This window comes from Centroberyx affinis, unplaced genomic scaffold (genome assembly GCF_046629955.1).
Source record: "Centroberyx affinis isolate AG114_WGS23_722 - 3 ecotype Tasmania unplaced genomic scaffold, CSIRO-AGI_Caff_v1 ptg001479l_1, whole genome shotgun sequence".
Taxonomy (NCBI): Eukaryota; Metazoa; Chordata; class Actinopteri; order Beryciformes; family Berycidae; genus Centroberyx; species Centroberyx affinis.
Genome location: NW_027279947.1, coordinates 166,064 through 187,752, shown reverse-complemented (window position 1 = coordinate 187,752; position 21,689 = coordinate 166,064). Strand labels below are relative to the sequence as shown.

At 42.8% G+C, this 21,689-nt stretch overlaps 2 protein-coding genes across 2 annotated transcripts; one reads left to right on the top strand and one right to left on the bottom strand.

The window, feature by feature from the left end:
- Positions 1 to 3,068: 3,068 nt before the first annotated feature.
- phc3 (polyhomeotic homolog 3 (Drosophila)) lies at positions 3,069 to 13,746 on the top strand. Its single transcript, XM_071526919.1, has 14 exons — positions 3,069 to 3,245; positions 3,870 to 4,035; positions 4,228 to 4,304; positions 4,381 to 4,539; positions 4,736 to 4,825; positions 5,130 to 5,364; positions 6,819 to 7,540; positions 7,632 to 7,755; positions 8,144 to 8,427; positions 9,295 to 9,454; positions 9,557 to 9,668; positions 10,659 to 10,788; positions 11,585 to 11,858; positions 12,891 to 13,746. The coding sequence occupies exons 1-14, from the start codon at positions 3,069 to 3,071 to the stop codon at positions 13,043 to 13,045; spliced, it is 2,865 nt and encodes a 954-aa protein (XP_071383020.1). The 3' UTR covers positions 13,046 to 13,746.
- Positions 13,747 to 13,968: 222 nt separating this feature from the next.
- Positions 13,969 to 21,316, bottom strand: dapk3 (death-associated protein kinase 3). The gene is made up of 9 exons (XM_071526933.1): positions 21,288 to 21,316; positions 20,303 to 20,409; positions 18,674 to 19,034; positions 18,038 to 18,167; positions 17,803 to 17,851; positions 17,689 to 17,715; positions 17,428 to 17,580; positions 17,282 to 17,327; positions 13,969 to 16,960 (listed from the first exon to the last, which is right to left on the bottom strand). The coding sequence occupies exons 2-9, from the start codon at positions 20,362 to 20,364 to the stop codon at positions 16,433 to 16,435; spliced, it is 1,356 nt and encodes a 451-aa protein (XP_071383034.1). The 5' UTR covers positions 20,365 to 20,409; positions 21,288 to 21,316; the 3' UTR covers positions 13,969 to 16,432.
- Positions 21,317 to 21,689: the final 373 nt, after the last annotated feature.

Genomic DNA, 21,689 nt, shown 5'->3' with positions numbered 1-21,689 from the left:
TATATGTTTAATTTTATTATTTTGTTTCACCTCTAACTGTTCAGTGCATTGGCCTCTATTACTGTAACCTGTCCATTTCCAGTCTTATGTAGCCTACTGCACTGGAAAACACTTTGAATTGCATTCACTTGTACGAAAAGTGCTCTATAAATAACGTTTTTATTGATTAATAGCCTGTATAGTATCTTGATTATCTCTCGCGATTCTTTCTGACTGTAAACTGGCCTGGCATCTTGTTCTTGCTATGGGAGACAATACTAATAGGAATAATAATTTATAGACCTATAGCTCAGTTGCTTAATTTCAGTGATACACCCCTTTAATTAAATCCGTATCCTATAGGCTAATCAAATCAGCATGTGTCTCGCTTTGAAATTGTCTGACGCGTCACATTTGTTTAGCAGACAGACTCGGGAATTTCTCACACCAGGCTTAACATTTATATCCTCTTTTTTTTATTGATATCATATTTATAGCCTCATATTACACCATAACCATATGAGGTAGTGTCAGTCACCCAGATGAAACCTATACAAGAGGATAACACACATTCTGCTGCCTGTCCAGACCCAGCAGACTGTGATGTGGTGAAATCCCTGCTCGGCTGTGGAAGGTCCTCCCGCACTGCGAGCGGTGCTGTGTCAAGGTTTTTTATTGCCTGGTGTTGTATACCGTCTGTTTTTATCTCCATTTTAGACAGTCCTGACGCATTAGTACATGACTGTGACAATGTGCCGGGGTACGGTCAGCTCCTGACGGGTCATGTCTCCCAAAACCAGGCAGGTAACGCCGACAAGAGGTGAATGATTGTGCATGCATAAAGCGACGTCCGAGCACAGCACCAGGCTGAAGGGGAAATGATACCCAGATTTTGGCCGCTGAATGCATTACGCTGATATTTCCTAAATTATGAACAGTCAATTTCAGCTATGACTGATTTTATGGTCGTTCGGGGTATAGGGGGGAATATTCTGCCTGCTTTAATTGGAAATAGGCGGCGATGCAGCAAAAGACAATCAATATTCCAAGCTGCTGCGCTTGTAGCTAAACGACAAATGTTTAGCCGAATGAAATATGCCATAGATTTATTTTTTTTAAACCTCAAGGCTAGCTCTTTGCCATTTCTTTTATTAAAAACATGTTTTGCTCATATCTTCAGCAGGCTTTTGTCAGCAGTTGGAAAGAAAAACTACAGCATTGTAGCATCATAGCACCGCTGTCTGTTATTTGTAGTCCCTTTACAGATGTGTGTGTGTGTGTGTATGTGGTACAGTAGGCTAGCCTTTACAAACCAGGGAGTTTTGTGAATTCAAATTCATCGTGAGGACATTAGCCTAGTTAATTCATCATGCTTTCATAACGCTTTAACACCGTATTTTCACAGGTTACAGTGGACACACAACAACCCCGTCTCTATTTTTCTTCCTTACTGAGCCCAGTGTTGTTATGATGTTATCATAATTTGTTATAATGTTGTGATCTAACTTGTGATCTGTATATTTTGATTCATTACTATAGGTTAGGCTTGTTGCAATTAAATGCCCAAGCTCAAGAATGAGTTTAATCTGTCAATTGTTCAAAATAAAACAGGTTATAGCCTGAGTATTACTTCGGCTACTTAGCTTACTTAATAAGCTTACTTGCCTAACTTTAAATGATTCATTTTAATACTTTTAAAAAGGACATTAACTTTTCCAAAAAGACAAACATAAAAAGGAAAACGAAATAGGCTATAGGCTATTGTAGCCTATATATTTCGATTGGCCTCATTATAACACGTAGGCTAAATATGCGGAGGTGAAAGTTGAAAGGATCACTTTGACCAGTCAATTATAGCCCACATATTTAAACTTGTATCTTTTACATCATAGTCTAATGCTAGTATAAATATTAGGCTATAGAATAGTCAGACGTCCATTGTTAGTGTTGTTTATTTTAATGCTGTTCTATGGATGGATGATGATGCTCTTAATTTATGACTCTTGCGTCTTGCGCTATAGGCCTGTGTAGCATACTGTTGTGTATTTAATTTATATATATATTTATGTTTGTTTTTATGCATCTGGCTACAAGGAGAATTTCCCCTCGGGGACATCAAGGTTGCATTGAATTGCATTAAATTGGAAGACGAAGAAAAAGAAGAAAAGTTTGTTCCTCTCCTTCAGTCGAACTAATGAAATTACGTAACTGCATGATTTAGTCCATGTAGTTTAATATGCAGGGTTTCAGACAAATTGCATGGACAGAAATGATTTTATCGGTTATGCCCAAAATATCACGCAACTGTTTTTTAGCTTATTTCTTAACCTATAAATTTAAACAGGTCGGAATGGCCTAAATACTGGTCTTTCAAACCTATCGAAAATGTAGCCTACTGAGAAGCACATTTTCCTTTACAAGTAGGCATCGTCGTTTTTTAAAATAAGGCCAGAGAGCTATCTTATATTCATAGTCCAATTAAAATGCACCAGTTATGTATTATGCATATAGTTTAGCACAGGGTGTCGAATCATGAAATAGCCTTGAAGTTTATCGGATTGTGTTTTGTTGAACGCTTTGAATGTAAAGCCAAGTTGATTTTTTTTCAGCACAGGTCATAGAAATACCAACGATTTACGATTTACACCCACATGTCATCATGGACAGATGTTATCCATGTGCTATTCCTATATCTATAGCTATTCCTGCTCAAACGTACATTAAAGTAACATTATTCAACATTATTATAACATAAAGAAACATCATTATCACACACAATTGTAGTGTTTTGGTTTTGTTTCATATTAGCCTGACACTGAAATCTTATGATTTACCCAACAACTATTCATCATTATAAGATCTAACTGGTGCTGTAGCTCTCTTTATAGATTCAGCTGACTGAAGGCTATTGCTGCAGCATTGGCTTGAACCTTTAAACATGGACTGCAGCTGAGTGATGGCTGAGAAAATTAGACAGTTAAACATCTCTCTAATAAAGTAGATGGTGCTATTTTGTTTAACTGCTTGCTGTTAATGAAGGTCCTTTTTATCTCCAGTTTTCCTGTTACTGATTCTGTGTGACCTGGGAGATGGATAGGCAGAGCCCAGGAGAGAAGGAGGCAGACACTAATAGGACTGTTGCCGCCACCACCCCCACCACATCAGCTGTCATCGCCATGGCAACAGCCAGCTCCAGCAACCCCACGTGCACCCAGGCGCCCTCTGCTACGCTGAGCATTGTCCCACCCGACAGACAGGCAGTCCAGGTAATAGACAGACTCCTGTACCTCTGCAGGCGCTGTTTCACCCGACAGGCAGGCAGGCCAGGTGATAGATGGTCCCATGTACCTCTCTGAAAATTGTCCCACATGAAAGGGAGGTATTCCAGACATTAGACAATCCCCTGTACCTCTGCAGGCATTGTTTCACCCAACAGGCAGGCAGGCAGACAGTCCAGGTATTAGATGGTACCTGTCTGGGAACAGTCTCATCTAATATATAGGCAGGCCAGGTTGTTTTTTTTTCCCTTTCAAAATGAAATATCCACCATTTGATAAAAGTGACTCCCACTCTTACAAAATAGCTGATCGCACAGAAGTGAATCAAATTACAGTTCTTTTTAAAGGGTTGTAGGTAACTTAAGTCTTTGGTTGACAAAATTACAGCTCCTTTTACAAAGTGGATCCTCTATATTTTAGAAATATTGCATGACCAACTTCAGATAATTATAATTTTTCCAACATAGATATTTAGGGTTTTGTAAATTAACTCTTCAATTATTATAAATTAGTAAGACTGTGGACCAAGCTAAATAATGGTAGCCTTGTGTTGTAATGGATTGCAGTTGCATTAGTAATGGGCTTGTTGTGGTTGTTGTGTGATGCCAACAGGTGATCCAGCAGGCCATCCACAGACCTCAGACCATGGCAGCCCAGTACCTGCATCAGATGTACGCAGCCCAGCAGCAGCACCTCATGCTGCAGACAGCGGCCCTGCAGCAGCACCAGCACACACCGCATCTGCAAAGCCTGGCCACCATACAGCAGGTCAGAGTGTGTGTGTGTGTGTGTGTGTGTGTGTGTGTTTTGTGTGTATGCACATCATGAGTCTCTGTATGTACAAGCATCAAGTATCATTTAGATGTGAATGACAGGGTGTGTGTGAGAGACAAATTGATAGAGGTTTTGTTTATCACTGTGTCATTATCAATGTGGCGTCTTCCCAATGCTTTTCAGGCTTCCCTCTTAGGCCGCAGACAGTCACCCTCATTGCCTTCTTCATCCAATGGCAGCTTGCCGCAGCCTCCTGGTGTGTCCCAAAACTCAGTAAGTATTCTTGTTATATATATAAACTGTCTGTCTCTTTTTTCTGTCACTCTTCATCGCTCCCTCCTGAATCCAGATCACCTTACCAGCCTCTCCAGTAACAGCCCAGCTGATTGGCCGAACCCAGGCCTCCAGCTCCACTGCTGCAGGGAGTACCATATCCCAGCAGGCCATGCTGCTCGGGAATAGACCGGCCAACTGTAACCAAGCTCAGATGTACCTTCGCACTCAGATGGTACATGCTTTTCAAATATCTCAAGCTGCTGGTCATGTTTATTATTTGCACTGCTGCTGAAAACCGTATTGCCTGTTTGCCCTTTTGCTATTTGCACTGCATGTGTTTCCTGTCTTTTTTCTGATTACACACACTCTCTTGATTTTAAACCAACTTGCCTCCTGTCTTTCCCTCTTCTTCTCCTTTCTTCTGTTAGCTTATTCTAACTCCTGCAGCCACAGTGGCTGCAGTTCAATCAGACCTCCCTGCTGTCACCTCCTGCTCCTCTCTGCCCCCCTCCTCTCAGGTATAAAGTTTTCCAGGCACCACATGATAATAGATGATAATAGTCCCTGCATGGCACAAGACTGCAGTATTAAATGCCTGAGAAATTAAAGAAAAAATAAAATATATATGGTGAATAAAGTGAGAAGTAAAAATGTGGATTTTGCTGCATGCTAGCGGAACCATAAAGCATGAAAATAATGTTACTTGCAACTTGCATTAAAGTTGCTCTGTGTGAAGCCAAGCCTAAAGTAGGGCTCTTATAACCGAGGCCTAATATACACTTACCTTGTGTAGTGTAAAAATGATTCTCCGGGTGTGTTCAGGTCCAGAACCTGGCTGTGCGTGCCCATCTACCCGGGGCTCTAGCCACAGCCCAGAGCGTCCTCCTGAAGCCCTCCTCCCAGGCCCAGGCCCTCACTTCAGCCACCACCTTGTCCAAGATGTCCATCTGTGCCCTCAAGGCCAACCAGCAGACTGACGCCTCAACAGAAACAGGACCCGAGGTGAGGCCGGCCGATGTCACCCGGCTCGCCTCAGGGCCTCAGATTATAGCCCCAGGTGAGTACAGTCTTATGTTTTAAAGATTGGACTGTGCAATCTTGTGTTTTTTTTGTTTTTTTTAGATTTATTTGTTGACAACGCACCAAACAAGTACAGTTGTCATTTTTTATGCAAAGTGTAAAATACAATAACAGGAGAAAGAAAGAAAAGAAGAGAAAAGAAAATAAACAAAAATAAAACACACCCTCCCCCCACCCCATCCCGAGAATGGTACAATGATCAACATCATTTGCAACACCAAGTCCTTTAAGGATATGTTAAAGAGAAAAATAAAATAGCAGGTCCACTATGTGAATAAATATGGTATCAACTAAGGGGATTTACTGAAGGGAGAGAGTCCAGAAAGGAGCCCCAGATTTTGTTATATATTGCAGGTTTTCTCTTGACATTATACAGAATCTTCAATGACTGTTGAGTGCAATACGACGAAAGTTCATTCAGCCAGTGTTTTTGTGATGATTAGTTTTCTGATTTCCAGTTTATAAGAATAATGTTTTTCTCAGCCGTGCCGGCAAGTAACACAAAGTACTTCTTATGGTGAGTTACGTTAAGCATATCGACATCTCCCAGTAGCCAAATCCTGGGGTCACATGGTATTTCGGACTCTGTGATATCTGAAACAGTGGCTATAGTGAACTTCCGAAAATCTTCCAGGTAAGGGCAACTCCAGAGCATATGAAACAGATTGCCTTCAGCTATCTTACACCTCTGGCACATGGCAGATATATTCCCATCAATCTTGTGTAGCCTGTGTGGGGTGAAATAGGTTCTGTGAAAAATATTGAATTGCATTTGCCTATGTTTTGTGGAGACTAAAACTGTCTGAGCTCTTTCCAAGATATTTTGCCAATCTGCGTCATCATAATTGCAGCAATCTTGTGTTTTAAAGGAGAGTTCACTAAAAAGTTGGGTTCTGAGATGATTTTAGACTTAGGCAGCCAATAGCAAATCTGTGGTGTGGAAGGTGGGTTCATTCTCAGTTTGTTAAAGATGCAGTTTGTTAATTATTTGTGAGTTGTTCCTCTGCTGGGTGTTTTCTGTTGGCATGTTATCTCCAACAGTTGCTTGCTAGCTATTCATCATCTTCTGGTTAAACAATGACAATGTTTATGTGGGAGAGAGACACACTGTCTAGACATGTTCTCTGCTGTGAATTGGCAAATCAAGGTGACAAGATTTTCACAAAGCAGACTTTCCATTGATCGATCTTGAAAATATTTTAAAGCTAAAAATGTTGCATAAACATTTTTCATGTTTGACATCAGGAGAATGTTTCCTCTAATGATTGAATGCAAAATTTTTTAGTTTTGCCAGAGATTCTTCTTGCTATCTTGGCCTAGACTCCTTGATGAGGGTGATGTTAGCCAAAACATGTTGGCTTTACAATTCAATTTTGTTCACTAATTGCTCACCAAGTTTAGTAGATTTTCTTTTTGTTTTGTCCAGTTCAGTTCTTAATTCAAGCACCTTGGGAGAACTGCAAGGTTGCGACAGATCTAATCTTTTTTCCCCTCATGTCTATCTATGCATCACCATTCCAGCAGCCTACTCTCCAGTGCAGCCCCATGCTCTGGTCAAGCAGCAGCTGCCCTGTCCTCCCAGCCAGCGGGGGGCGCACCACCAGCTCATCCTCCAACAGGCCGCAGGAGGAGCTCCCAGCCACCGACAGCTCCAGCCGATCGCCCTGAGAGTAGCACCCCAAGAAACCAATTCCAACCCCCTTCCCCTGTCAATCAAAAGACTGGCCACTCCCACCACCCACACACAATCCAGCAACAACCCCCCGGCCCCTTCTTCTTCCTGTGTCACCAGCGTGTTTGCGTCATCAGCTCAGACCTCATCTCCAGCTCCCACCACTCAGCCACAGCCGCCTCCTCTGGTGGCCGCTCCCCAGCGACGGACCTCCTTCCCCCAGGTGCAGAACCAGCCTCCGCCTCCTCCTCCACCCCTGGTTCTCCCCAGGCTGCCCCAGAACCCCCCAGCCTCCCTCCAGAGGTTGTCCCTGCACTCAGTCCAGGCCCTGGCAGTGCAGTCAGGCCGGGTCCTACTGACGGAGCAGGAGCTGCCTGTAGCCGAGGCCCTGGTCCAGATGCCCTACCAGAACCTCCCGCCTCCTCAGACGGTGGCCGTTGATCTGAAGGTGCATCCGGTCAGGCGCACTGAAGCTCCGTCGGTGAGTCGCCAGGTGCCACTTTGCCGTATGGAGATGCATCGTCCTTTCTCATAAAGTCTTGACCAAGGTTTTGTTGTGGTTTGTATTTCAGTCAACGCAAACATGCAAAGTGAACGGACTGAGGTCAGAGGAGAGGAAAGAGGAACGTCTTCCCAGTCCACAGAGAGACGGGATCCCTTCACCTCCCACCATGTCTCCTAGAGAGAATGGCACAGGTATAAGTAAAACAATTTAATTAACTTCTTATTCCCTCAAGGGGATAATTAAAGTTTCTTCTTTTATCTTCATTTTATCTTATAAGATGAGATGAATACAATATAAAACAATACAATACGATACAATACGATACAATACGATACAATACGATACAATACGATACAATACGATACAATACGATACAGTACAATATAATACACAACACAATACAACACAATATAATACACAACACAATACAACACAATACAATACAGTACTATTTACTTCTCAGGTTCATCTGGTATTATCAAGTGGTATTATCTGTGAAATGAATGTCCTCCCTTGCTAATGCTACACACCCTCCTCACTGGCTCTCTGTGTTTTTCCATGTCTCCTACTACTATCCAGCTGCGATGGGTTTGTCCTGCGTCCCGTCCAGTCGCTCAGTGATCCGGTCAGCAGAAGTGGAAGAGCCCTCCTCCCTCGTCACAAGCAGCACCAGCAGCAGCATCCCCCCTCCTCCACCTCCTCCTCTTCCTCCTCCCCTCCTGCCTGCCGCGGTAAGAGGCCTCGGCCAGCCCCCCTCAGCCCCAGCCAGCCTCCCAGGGAGCCCTGACAGCCTCCTTAGACCCCACATCCTCACGCACCTCATAGAGGGCTTCGTCATCCGAGAGGGCCTGGAGCCGTTCCCGGTATGTCCGCCGGAGGGGCGACAGTGGCAGTAGTCTGTCAGGCCACCAGGGGGCCGTAGTCACAGGTGGATGTTTTAGTTAAAGGAAAATCCATCCTGAAACACTTTAACGCTATTGGCAATGTACCATGCACTTCTGGGCCTATTGTCTTGTTTGGTGGTGTATTTTTCTTATTACTGGCCAAACGTAGATGACCTGATGTCACGTTCAACAGTCATACAGGGAGAAATCCATCGTAGAAGAGGCAGAGAGACCAAGTTGCATTTTGAGTAAAGGATGCTTTTTTCTCAAGTGGAAAACTCGCTCTCTTGCTCTTACTATTCCTATCACTATTGCTCTCTCCACCAATAAATATAACACACAGCTGAATGCAACAAGTTCACGCCAGTTCTCTGGGTTGACGGAAATCGTTCTGGGAAATGTAGGAAATTACTAACTGAAGTAGAAGGAGACAAAGCAGGTTGAGGGACAGTGGGTACACCAAAAGAGTAACTCCTGGATTGTATTGAACATCACAGATTGATGATGTCTACCGGTGTGAGAGTATCAGAGGGTGGAGTTTTCCTTTAAGCACTACTATCTTGTCATCCATTCTCACCGAAGGGAGAGGGCAGGCTGGAAAGCAGGCACGCCCTCCGCTCACAGGCTGACAGACCAAGTGCCACAATGTCATAAAACATACAACATGAATCAATTATTACTCAGCAAATATTAACTACAGATTGTATTACTGCTATTTGTAACCAATTTGCTGTAATCCCAAATGACACACGTAAACAGTCACCCCCATCTTTGTCTAGACATTATTCTCATCTTTCTGCATCATTATGGAAGATTTTACTTCTCTGAATGCCCCCCTCGGTGTAGGTGGGCCCGTCCTCGCTGTTGGCGGACCAGCAGGCCACACTTCCTGACTCCCAGGAGATTCAGACCAATGGGGATGCAGAGCCTGAGGACAGCCCGCTGGAAGCTGAGCAGTCAGATTCAACAGACTCAGAGATGGAAAATGACGCCCCTACAGCAGATGGTGAGGGACCCCGTGCATGTGCGTGTGTGTGTGTGTGTGTGTGTGTGTGTGCGTGTGTGCATGTGTGTGTCTGTTATAACAGCTGGCCCTCTAAAATTGCAGAGCCGCGGGAGAGTGTGGCAGACGTGCTGCAGTGTGAGTTCTGCGGGAAGCGAGGTTACGTTCACACCTTTCTGCGCTCCAAACGCTTCTGCTCCATGACTTGTGTCAGAAGGTAAAACCACTCACACACTGAGCTGTGATCAGGGCCGGGCGACAATTCAACATTATCGATTATCGTCTTTCAGTGGAATCATATCACGATGATATGGTGATTTTGGGATATCATGACACACAATTCTGCTGTCTAAATCGATGAAAATTAGAACATTTTATTTCAGATCTCTGACAAAATGAGGTATTTAAAGGAATATTATTTGATTTTTGTTTAACATCACACCTATTACCATTCGGTTCAATAGGATGAATATTAATTGTATTATTTAACATATGATTTTGCATACATGAGCCATATCATGATGTATATTGATGAAAATCCTTATTATTGTGATATTGATTTTATATATCGCCCAGCCCTAGGTGTGAGAATGAGAAACACTCAACATTTCCTTCAACAACTAAAGGTGTCCTTGAGCAAGGCACTTAACTCCCAGTTGCTCAGCAGAGCGGCTGTGGCTGGCAGCTCTCAGGTGTGAATCTGGGTAACTTTATGAATGTGAAGCAAGGTGTTGCTGAAAAAGAACAAACCCTCCAAGACAATAAACTGAAATGCCGTCTGTCTCGGTGGTGGAGGAACACGTCATCTGACATCTGGATCCCATTGAGCTCCATTTGTGTCAAAAGAGAAAGTCTAAGTGTATAATTACTCCCAGGTTTCCCTCTCTGGCCCTGCAAGCAGGCATCAAAGACAGGAGAGCTTTGAGTCCAGATGCAGACCATCAGAGAATACCCAATGGCAAATGCCTGTCTAACCGTCCTTACTCAGCATACAGAGGAAAATCAGATCTCAAAGGGCTTTTGGGCTTTAAGAAAGATTGATATCATGTGGCTTTTATTCACTGGATTATGCTGGCTCAGCTTACTGAGCGCCGTGCCATCACTGTACAAATTTGATAGTCTGTGGCGGAGGAAATGTACAAATCAACTGCCTTAATCATTTTCCCTCCCTCTCTCCGCCTCTCTCTCTCTCTCTCTCTCCATTCAGGTTCAGTGTGAGCTGCACCAAGCGCATCACCATGTTGAGAGCCGGTCGCTGGGGTCACAGGCCGATGGGCAGGAGGGGCCGACCCCCCGGCCGGGTCAACGGGGCCTCCAGAGAGCTTTTCCTCAGACAGGTCAGATAGCAGCACAGACCTGAATCATACAGTATGGGAGAATGCAGAAGTGCTGATGGGGTCATTGGTCTTAAGACAGGGAACAGGCACATTTGACAGAAACAGAGCTGTGGAGAAGACACTTGGCTTGTGAAGAAACTTCCAAAATTGTATAAAAAAAAAGCACAGTACTCCAAAAACACAGGATCAATATTCCTCAGAATTTGTACTCATATCTACAGAGGGCTGTACACACATGTCATGTTGTTATTTCACCCTCAAAATCTTTTAGTCCAGAATGGAGATGTCCCACATCTAAATTGACTGTAAACTACACCCAAGCCCTCATTACAAACGACAAGCAAAGTTTTGATCGATATAGGTTTTTGAAAGCCAATACTGACACCATTCGTTTTTTTAGACTGAAGTAGCTGATAGTCAGTGTTTTGTACCAGTATTAAATTTGACCATTTTCATGTCCAAAAAATACAAGAATTCAATGTTTCCTCCAGAATTTTATTCTTGTCAGGGTGCAAAAGCCTCTGAAACACTACTTAGTCCTTCATTTGATGCTAACACTCTCCATTGAGACTAATAAAATATGTTTAGGGTTAAAAATTAAATTAATACAGAAAATATGGAAAGAAAATAAAATTGCATTGCAGATTTCACAGACTGTTTTTCTGAAGTTGTATTCAGGGAGGAACCTCCATCATATCTGAGGTGCCTGGCCGATATCTGATATACAGCAAAAGGTCAATCGGTCTAACCCGAATCACGATAGATGTTTTGAGATGGTTGTCATTGTGCTCCACAGGCCCACGGGTCATTTGTCTCTGAGGAGGCCCAGCGAGGCTCACCGAGGGAGGGGGAGGAGGAGGAGGAGGAAGACGAGCCTCTGATCCCCATGACCACCAGGCTCCGCAGGCAGGCAGAGCGGGAGCGAGAGAGGGAGCGAGTGCAGGAGAGAGAGAGGGAGCAGGAGCGGAGGATGACAGAGACGCTCAGTGGCTCCGACAGAGAGGAAGACCTCTGCTGTCCGTCCCAGTGGAACGTGGAGCAAGTCTTCTCCTTCATCAACTCCCTGCCAGGTACCAGTGTGACAGCTGCGCAGATTTCACTCCCACATCTGTCACTGAAAAGCACACAAGTCAGCAAATATGGCTGCATACTGTGCATCAGGGTGGGAAATTAAGTCGGGCTCGAGGCAAACATGCAGCTGAAAGGTCATAAAATGTCCCTGATAGGTCAGAAAATGTGCAAAGAGATTAAATGTGCAAAAAATGTCCTTATGGGAAAAGCAGATTTGGAGGAGAAATACAGCTTAGCATTTATCAACTGAATCACAATTTTCACAAGTGGTATGAGATTCTTTTCTTTTTATTTTATCTATTTTTTTTTATTTTGCCTCTTTGGTGCTAAGCGGTCATTGCTGTGGTGTTTCTGCACTGCACTTCCCAGAGATCACCTGTCAATCAAACAGTGTGTCCAGTACTGTGACTTTGTGACTGTGACTCCTTGGATTTTCTGTTGATGCAGTTTGAGTTTCTCTAGGTGGCGCTCTTTTATTTATCTGTTCAACCATGGTGGCTATCGCTGCTCATGCTAACTACCCAGTTCTTCTTCTATGTATTCAAAACAAATTGCTGTTGCTGCCTCCAGAAGCGTAAAGCGCATCACTTCCACAAATGTAAAAGCTTTCATGAACTGGGTATAGGTTGAATCACATATCAATCAGTAATAAATAGTAGCAAAATGGAAATTTGTTTATTTGAAAATGTCATTCATAATTACTTTAATGTCAAGGGTTTTGATGAAGTTGCCATAAATGCTGAAAAATTCCCCCCAAATTTGGATGGTTTGGGCTTAGCAGCCTCCTGCTGTTCACATGGTAAGAAACATGGATTATCTCCTATCCATAATGTATTAACATGAAATATATATTAAAGTATAAAAAGTCTCACATGGTGAAGTAAAGCTCATGATGATTGAATGAGCAATTCTACACACATCAACATAATATGTCAAAATGAACAGTGGAAGAACCTAAGGGATCTAGAGTGTCTCTCTTGGCAGGAATGTTTCAGTACAGTCTCTCTCTCTCTCTCCTGCTCTCTCCCCAGGCGGTCCGGACATCGCCGAGGAGTTTCGCTCCCAGGAAATAGACGGTCAGGCTCTGCTGCTGCTCACAGAGGACCACCTGGTCAGCACCATGAACCTTAAACTGGGCCCGGCCCTCAAACTCTGCGCCCACATCAACTCTCTGAAGGAGTCGTAGGAAATCCGGCGTTCCCCAGACTGGCAGGACTGGGTCTGAGCCGAGGCGGACCGGGACAAACACAAACAGAAGGATGGTCTTTCTCACTCTCAGCCTCTGCCAAGACAATAAGGAAGCACCGCCTTCATGTTGTCTAAATAATGTGACCTCATTATTTAGATTGGACTTTTGCTTGGATGAAGGCAAGGACTCCTTACAAACTGAGGAAGAGTTGGCTGGACTGAAGTCATTAGTGCACACACACACACACACACACACACACACACACACACACACACACACACACTGCAGTTGCATTTCCCTGATACCACTGCCAAGGATTTCACTCCTCAGACCTCATCTGTTCCAGCTGCCGGTTCATCACAGTGGAGGATCAGAGTGCAGTCCACACACACACACACACACACTCAAGTGATTTTAATGTAATGATGAACAGTTCTTTGTATCATTCCATTGTAGTGATTGTAGCAATTTGGCTCCAGTCAGCCATTTGTTTCAAAAAGGGTTTTAAAAGTTCTTTGTATCATTTGTAAAAAAAAAAAAATAACAAAGAGAACAACTTTGCATTGCATTATTACACAAAAACTTGAAGGATGCTGTACAAAATCAAAGTTTACAAAACAGACGGTTGCCTGTTATCGCAAGGGTGGAATTTGATACAGACTCTTATGAGCAGCAAGCAAGCGGTTATTATCAATTATGGAAGCTAATTGATTATAAGGTTGTTTATTATTTATTACTGCCATAATTAATATACAAATAAAACCATCAAAATTTTGTGTTTTGGTTACGTGTCTTTTGGCATAGCTTTCACAGAGGTTGCCAGAAATCAATGAGTCCTGTTATGAAAATGGATTTTGATGAAAGAGAGCTTTATTGAGTTAAACATGTTTTACTTTTGACATGACTTATAAGGCACACAGGCATACAGACACACAGGAATGAACTGAATCAATAGCATTAAATGCTACTGCACAGCCGTTTACACAAACCACTGATCTAAAAGTGATTTTTTTTAACTATAAAAAAAATGGCATTGGTATAAACTCATAAAAATAGCTGAGTTTCTTTTTGATTAATGCTAAGATTTCAGACTAAGCACAGCCACATATGAATACGGTTTTGCATATTTGGCAAAATATGAATTCTCAGTTGAACACAGAACAGATACATCAGAGTCGAGTTATTGAAACTGACAACAAATCTCCTTAGGAAAATAATTTATTCAGAAACAACCTCTTGAAGAGCACAGATTGGCTCTATCTCCGCCTCTCACAGAGCTCAGGTACTTTCTGCTGTCATCTGAACTGCTGCAGAGGAGGAGGGAGCAACAGATCTGGAGAGCCGGGGGGGGAAGAGGATACCTCATTTATTTATCTGGGGAAAGCTTGCTAAGTGCATGTTTTCTTTTTCCAGATCTACTGCCTTGCTTAAGTGTACCTAGGTGGTAGTTATCGGGGAGGGGAGACCATTAGTTATTCACTCTCCCCTCCAAGATTTTCCTTGCTGGATCGAGGATGCCAACTGGTCGGCTCTAACCTTTAGACCGTTCACTTAGCACAACAGATATTTATATTTCTGTGTGGTCACTGCTGGGAAATGCGCCTCAATTTTCTTTTCAGTATAACACTATGTGTTTCTGTGAACTACCACTAGAGGGCACATGCTTCATACTGTCTGTTGTTATTTTATTTTTTATTTTTGTTACCAGTGCAGAGACAACAGTACTTGAGTTTCTCACTACTTGTAAATATTATTCGACCCAACTCTGGTTCATAGTACTATCCAGTGCTTGTGTTTACAGAACTAAACCAAGACTAAAGGAGTCCACACGAAATTTTGGAACAAAGACTTGACTGTTGATGTGAAAGTAATGTTATCTCTGACTATGGTCTGTACAGTAGTGGTCATTCAAGTCTAGTGGATGAGATAGTCATAAATATAATTTTTTTGGGGGGAATTCATGCCTTTACTTCCTCATACACATCTTACAGAATATCCCCAGTATATTTTTTCAGTCGAAAATATGTCTGGTTCCAACTTCAAAGAGATTCATGTGTCTTTCCTGTATACAAGATCAGATAGATCAACAGACAATACTAGCTTACCAATTTATTAACTCTTGGGGTGAAGTTAATCTTTACAAGGTCTCACCCACACCATGAAGGTATGTTAATAAGAGACATTTTGTCAAATAATGGATAATAATAATAATAATCTCATGACTACACCTTCCCAGGATAAAGTGAGGTTATTTCCCATCAACACAACAATAACTCACAAGTGAGACTCGGCTACAGTGATAAGTTGGTTTATTTGAAACAAACCCAGACAGATCATTTCTCAGTTAAAATTATAGTTCTTGTTTACACCTAGGAGATTGATTAAAATATAGTTTGGAACACTGCTATAATCCTTTAAGTGCAAATGAGTACATTTTTCTACTGACGTACACTATATCATATACTTTCTATGCTAAACATGGGGAATGTGTTGCCTAGATGTAAAACTCACTGATGGAATGTTTGAAGTGTGCCACGATGGTCTCAATGAAAACATGGAAAACTAACAGAGTTTTTAAGAGAAACGGCTTGTTTCCATGCACACAATTTGGTATACAAGGCTACTGTGCAAAGGTTGTTGTGTTTAAGACATTGAGCAATATCAACATGACAGAAATGTCGTTAACGTGATGACAGATGAGGTGCTTGCAGAGGCAATAAGGTAAATCAGTTTACAGGCACTGCAAAGATGAGTTTTACATTCCATGTCTTTCCTGTATGTTATTGGTTCAAATCTGAAATGCATGTAATTGGATTTCCGCACAATAAATACCCCTGAATTCTGTGCAAACCTGACATTGTAAGCTGTATATTGTGAGGCAGAGAATTGCCTCACATAACTGGCCAATAGCCTGAGGCAGGAACAAATGAGCAGACATCTATGGCTTTTAAAGCATTGGCCCATTAAGTTAGAATGTAAATTCTTTTGGAAAAATAAATTGGGCTAAGAAAAGAAATGTGTGTATCGCCACTGTAACCACATTCAGGCAACAGCAAAAAAGGACAATATAAAACAAACAAATGCCTTTAAGTACTATGCATGACAATCGAATCACTTAGAATCTTTAAGATTATAAATTAATTTATAAAACACAGGAATGGGCATTTTCATGACATTCTCTCAAGCGAATGGGATCAATATAGGGCCACTTTGCTACTTGCTTGTTCTCTCAAGCATGACGTAAAAGGGGTGAAATATTTTTCCCAGAGGGCAGCAGCATAGCTTATGATGACAGCTGGCCCATCAAACCCTGCTGTGTGGCACACATGCAGAGGAAATGGGCAGGAGGAAACTTGAGCGTGAAAATGTCATTGCAGGACCGGCTCATGGCATGCTGAGGCCGTCCCTCTCGACGGATATGGACTTGACCAGCTCCTCCACCCAGCGGACCTCCGACGCCACCTGCTCCGCCAGGACCTCGTAGCGATTCTCCAGGCGCCCAAACTTGCGCTTGAGGGCGTTGGCGGCCAGCATGGCGGCCCGGGCCTCCTCCTGGCTCTGCCTGCGCTGGGCCTGGGCGCGCTGCAGCTCCTGGCGGATGTGGCTCAGGTCGCTGGAGATGCTCTGGTTCTCCTCCTTGTACCAGCCCTCTTTCTCCTCGTATATGGAGAGCAGTGCCGCCACGTCGTCCCGGCACGAGCGCTGGTTGTGCTCTAGGTCCCTCAGGCCTTCCTCCGCTGCCGCGATCTCCTCCAGCACCTGGGAGAAGCGCTCGAAGTTGACGTAAGTGTTGTTGGGCGGCATGCTGGAGTGGGACTTGATGGTGTACTCCTTCAGACGAGTGGTCTTCAGGCGCCGGCGCTCGGGCTTGCGGCCGCTCTCCTCCTGGCGCACGTTCCGCCTCTTAATCACCTGGAGAGGGAGAACAGTTCAGATTTAAAATGAGGATGGGGATTAGATAATGGAAGAAAAGAGTGAAGCCCATACACTTCAAACTCTGATCATACACCGTTTACTGAATGGTGATCTTGGTGGTGATTATGTCCAAAACAAAGTCAGTGAATAAACAGGTGTATGAATGGAGTTCCTAGTGTGCGGGCTTTACTCTTTTTTTACTGTAAGGTAAGCAGTCCAGCACCTCACCTTAATGTGTACATAAATGTCAATCATCACATCATCAGATATTAACATTTCATGATATCGATAAGGACACTAATGCTGCAAAATACGCACCTTGATCCAGGGATGCTCCAGGCTGTCATCAATAGTCATCCTCTTCCTGCAAAAGAAAATTATCTGTCAGTAAGAAAATTATAAGAATTCAGCATGCACATGTCTATTTCACTCTCTCCTGGGATGAGATTTGAAAATATCCCTACTTGGGATCCTTGACCAGCAGACGACGTATGAAATCCTTGGCCAGCTCGCTGGTATTGCTGAAATATTCCTCGTCAAAGTCGTAGTTGACAGCTGAGATGTTGGTCAGGGTCTCCTGCTTGGTCTCTCCCAGAAATGGTGAGGCGCCGCTCAATCTGACGTAGATAGAGGATTTGTGTTAGAAAAAACGCATGAATAAGGAGTGAAGTGATTTAGATTTGTACAAATGACATCAGCCAGTCCTAATCTGAAACAGTACTCACAGAATGTATGTGATCACTCCAATGCTCCTGCAGACGAGAAGGACTGAACATTAATGGGGATCGTCAAACAGATGAGTACACATTTTCACAGGAATAAACATCATGGAATCTTACCACATGTCCGCCTCCAGTCCAAGTGGCTCATAGTTGACTATTTCTGGCGCTGTGAAATAAGCGCATAGCAAAGAACGCTTTAATTCAAGCCAGATGTGGAGATCTGAAACGCACTATCTACATTTACGAAGCTAAACATGGGAGAAGACGCTATCACAATAAATTCATTATGGATTTCTAAAGCTGAACTATTTACTGTGTGTATGATTACTGGTGAGGGGAGAAAGGATCTCACCAACAAACTCTGGCGTTCCAAAGATGTTCTTGAACTCATTTCCTGCCTTGATCTGATGAGCGATCCCAAAATCAATCAGCTTGATCCTGGGGTTTGGGACGTTCTTATCCAGCAGCATGATGTTCTCAGGCTGAAAGATAACATGCATGCAGCAATACATCATTTGGACATGGATAAAAGGTTTTGATTTACTACAGATATATACTACAGAAGAAGGAAAAAAATAGAAAATAACATGCTAGTTGGGTACACACTATCCGTTGCTCACTGATTCTCAACCTAACGAAAATTTTTTAGATCATCCGCGATCTAAATATAAATATCTATTTTGTGTTTTTGTTAGTCTGTCATAATGTTAGCATTGTCGCCATACTTGGGTGTCTCCACTGTCAACAAACTGTAAAATTGTAAAAATTAATAATATTGTAATGCTAACAGGCATAAAGAGAGACTGATGACCCTGTGTTTGATTCCCAAAAAAAGAAAAAACAACTGTCAGAACACAGAAGTACCAGAGACTTACAGCACTACATAAACGTCTGGTAACACGTCAACTGAACTTCTCACTAACACGTTAACTACGACTGTCGGCCCAGTGCTTCAAAAACAAGCCATTTATCCCTCTAGAGCGCTGACCTTGAGGTCAAAGTGGGCGATGCGTTTGGAGTGGAGGTACTGAACGCCGTCCAGGATCTGCTTGAGGAACTGGGTGGCCTCCTCCTCGGTCAGAGACTCCTTCTCAGCCAGGAAGTCGAACAGCTCTCCGCCGGACACCAGCTCCAGGATCAGGATCACGTCGGTCTTGTTTTCAAAGATGTCGTGCAGAGTGATGATGTTGCTGTGCTGGATCTCCCGCAGGATGTTGACCTCGCGCTCGATCTCCTCGCGGCTCACCCCCCGCCGGCTGGACGACAGCCGCCGCTTCTTGATGAACTTGGCGGCGTACTCGCAGCCTGAGCTCTTCTCCTTGCACTTCCGGACAATGGCAAACTGTCCGCTGCAGGGACGACAAATCAAAAGGGATGAAAACAAGATTAATACTTCAGGATTCCACTCTGGTTGCTTTGAAAATGAAACTTTTCCCCAACAAAATTATAAGATTAATCATAGAGGTCTTCATTTCTGTGACATCTCCCATTATTATAAAACAAAATATAGCTCAAAACGTAAATGAATATCTGAACACATCTTTTGAACTTCCCTCCAAAATGCAGATACAATATGGCAGCACCAAAAAAGATGAAGTAAACAAAATAAGGACAACACTATTAAGTCGTGGGACAAGCTTGTGCAAATGATGTGAACTGTGTAGTGCTAAAGCTGCTAACCCTAACCCAAAAATATTCGCACCATAGAACCGGCCTTTTCTATTGCACATAAACATACTGATATTCATTCCTGCTTAACATGGTATTTTTGTGCCCCACACACTTTTATGCACTTTATAAAATGATTTGTATCTTGTCCTGCAAATATATTAATATGGATTATAGGATGGATATCTAAAAGGACTACAAATTGTGAATAAAGAACTACATTTTCCTCTGGGACTGAGTCGTGCAGCACAGCTGTTTTGTATTCTGCTGATTAAAGTTCATTGTGTGTGTTGTATGGCCTGATGAAGGTCAACTAGACCAAAAGCTTGGTGAAATAAAGAAACTCGCATGGATCTAAAGTTGCGCGCAGAAGTTTTGTTCTAACATACTGAAAAAAACAGGTAGTCTATAGCTTTGTACCAAAATGAACACATCAAACACTGGGGTGTGATTCACAAGGCACTGGATAAATAACATTATTGAAACAAGCAACAAGACTAATGTGCAGGTGAAAAAACTGCATTCCATAGCGCATGGCCGTGTAGAGAACTGAATGTTCTGCCATTTAATGTCTGCATACCTTTCCTCCTCAGCACACACACACACACACACTGCCCTCTCGTTTAGAGACTACACGCCACGGCAGAGGTGGAAAGGCACATTGAGAGGCAGTGATGTCATGCTTTTGCTGCATTACTGCAGAAAAAAAAAAACTTCCATATAAAGATAGGAAGTCAGGATTAATCTATTAAAACTCAATGACTCACTCACAAAGCTCTAGCACAGAGTACAAGGATATACAATATGTTGCTGGAACACTACACATTTTATTACACTGACGATAGCAGGGGCATCTGATGGATGATGTTTCCAATAACAATGTCTTCTATCCAAAAAAAAAAAAAAAAAAAAAAGAGTAGAGAATCCTGTAAACATCTGCAGAACTTACCTCCCCAGCTCCTCTCCCATTTCATAATACACTTCAACATCCTCTTGCCTGAAGCCAGCCATGGTTTGCTGACCGGGATGTTGATGAAAGCAATAGCTTGAGTTCCACTGGAGTGAAGAAGAAGATAAAGATATGAACCCAGTGAGGATCAGCAGCAATGGGGTAATGGATATGATAACAACATGACTAAAACACACGCCATACTGGTAGATGCAGTGACTAGGGTCTGAACAAAAGGCAATAATGTCATTTTGTATGACATAAAAATTCACCTTCAACAACCTGGTTGTCTACCCTCCTTATTTGGCCTGAATCAACACAGCTCAGAGTGTTTTTGAGACTTTCTGGCTGGTGTCAGACCTCTGCATACCAGTCCTACGTACGTCATCTCCTTCCCTGGACCAACCATCTCTGATTCAATTAAAGGGACTGGGATTTAACTAGCTAGGCTACCTGGTATTTGGCAGTTTAGTCGTTTATACATTGGCGAAATGTTAGTGACCTATAAATAGCACAACACATAGTGACAAAAATAGTTTCGCATATTGATAACTCACTGGGCAGCACTACAAAAGATGCTGAACAGCGACTCCGCCGTCTACAGTACAAGCACAAGCCAGGCAGGCAAGCAGGAGAAACATTTCTCTGAGAACTATCTTTAGCAAAGAGAGCACCATGGACAAGCTTATTGCGAAACATAAACCGAAACTCGTGTCACAGGTACCTCCTATCAATTTCTTCAAGTTTAAAGGAGCCGAATCAAGAAGAAACACAAGGCATCCTGGCAACGTAGCTATTAAGCAAGGCAGCTAACTATGTGGCTAGCTTAGCTGGTTAGCTAACATATATATACCGGCTTTATGCTGAGTATTACTTCTGTGAAGACATACGATTCATAACACTGGATGACTGACAGCAAGGTATATGTAATATTTTGACAATAACAGCAAATTTTAGTCAATTACCACAGTGGCTAGCTACTTACATTGCGTTTGGCTACGAGTGGTGCATTCCTTCCCCCAAGTAGAGTGAATTAAGAATTGCCAACTAGCGTCAAGGTAGCCAGAATGAACAACAGGATTTCCGGTCACTTTTTTCCGAAATAAAAGCCTTAAAAGCAACGAAGGCCCTAGTGATTGCGTTTAGCCTATCAGAACAGCCGTTTCAATCAGGCTTTTCTTGTTATAATATAATATATTACCATATGATACTAATATAATAATAATAATAATAGCCTATAATATTTCCATGGGTTTGACCCTAGTGAAGTAAACAAAACGCTGCATAGTGAATAGTGTGTGGGGCAGTTAACAAAGTAGGCTATGTACGTACGTAACGTTGGGTGACCTTTTACAATTGGCACAAAAGACGCTTGAGGCATTGCTTT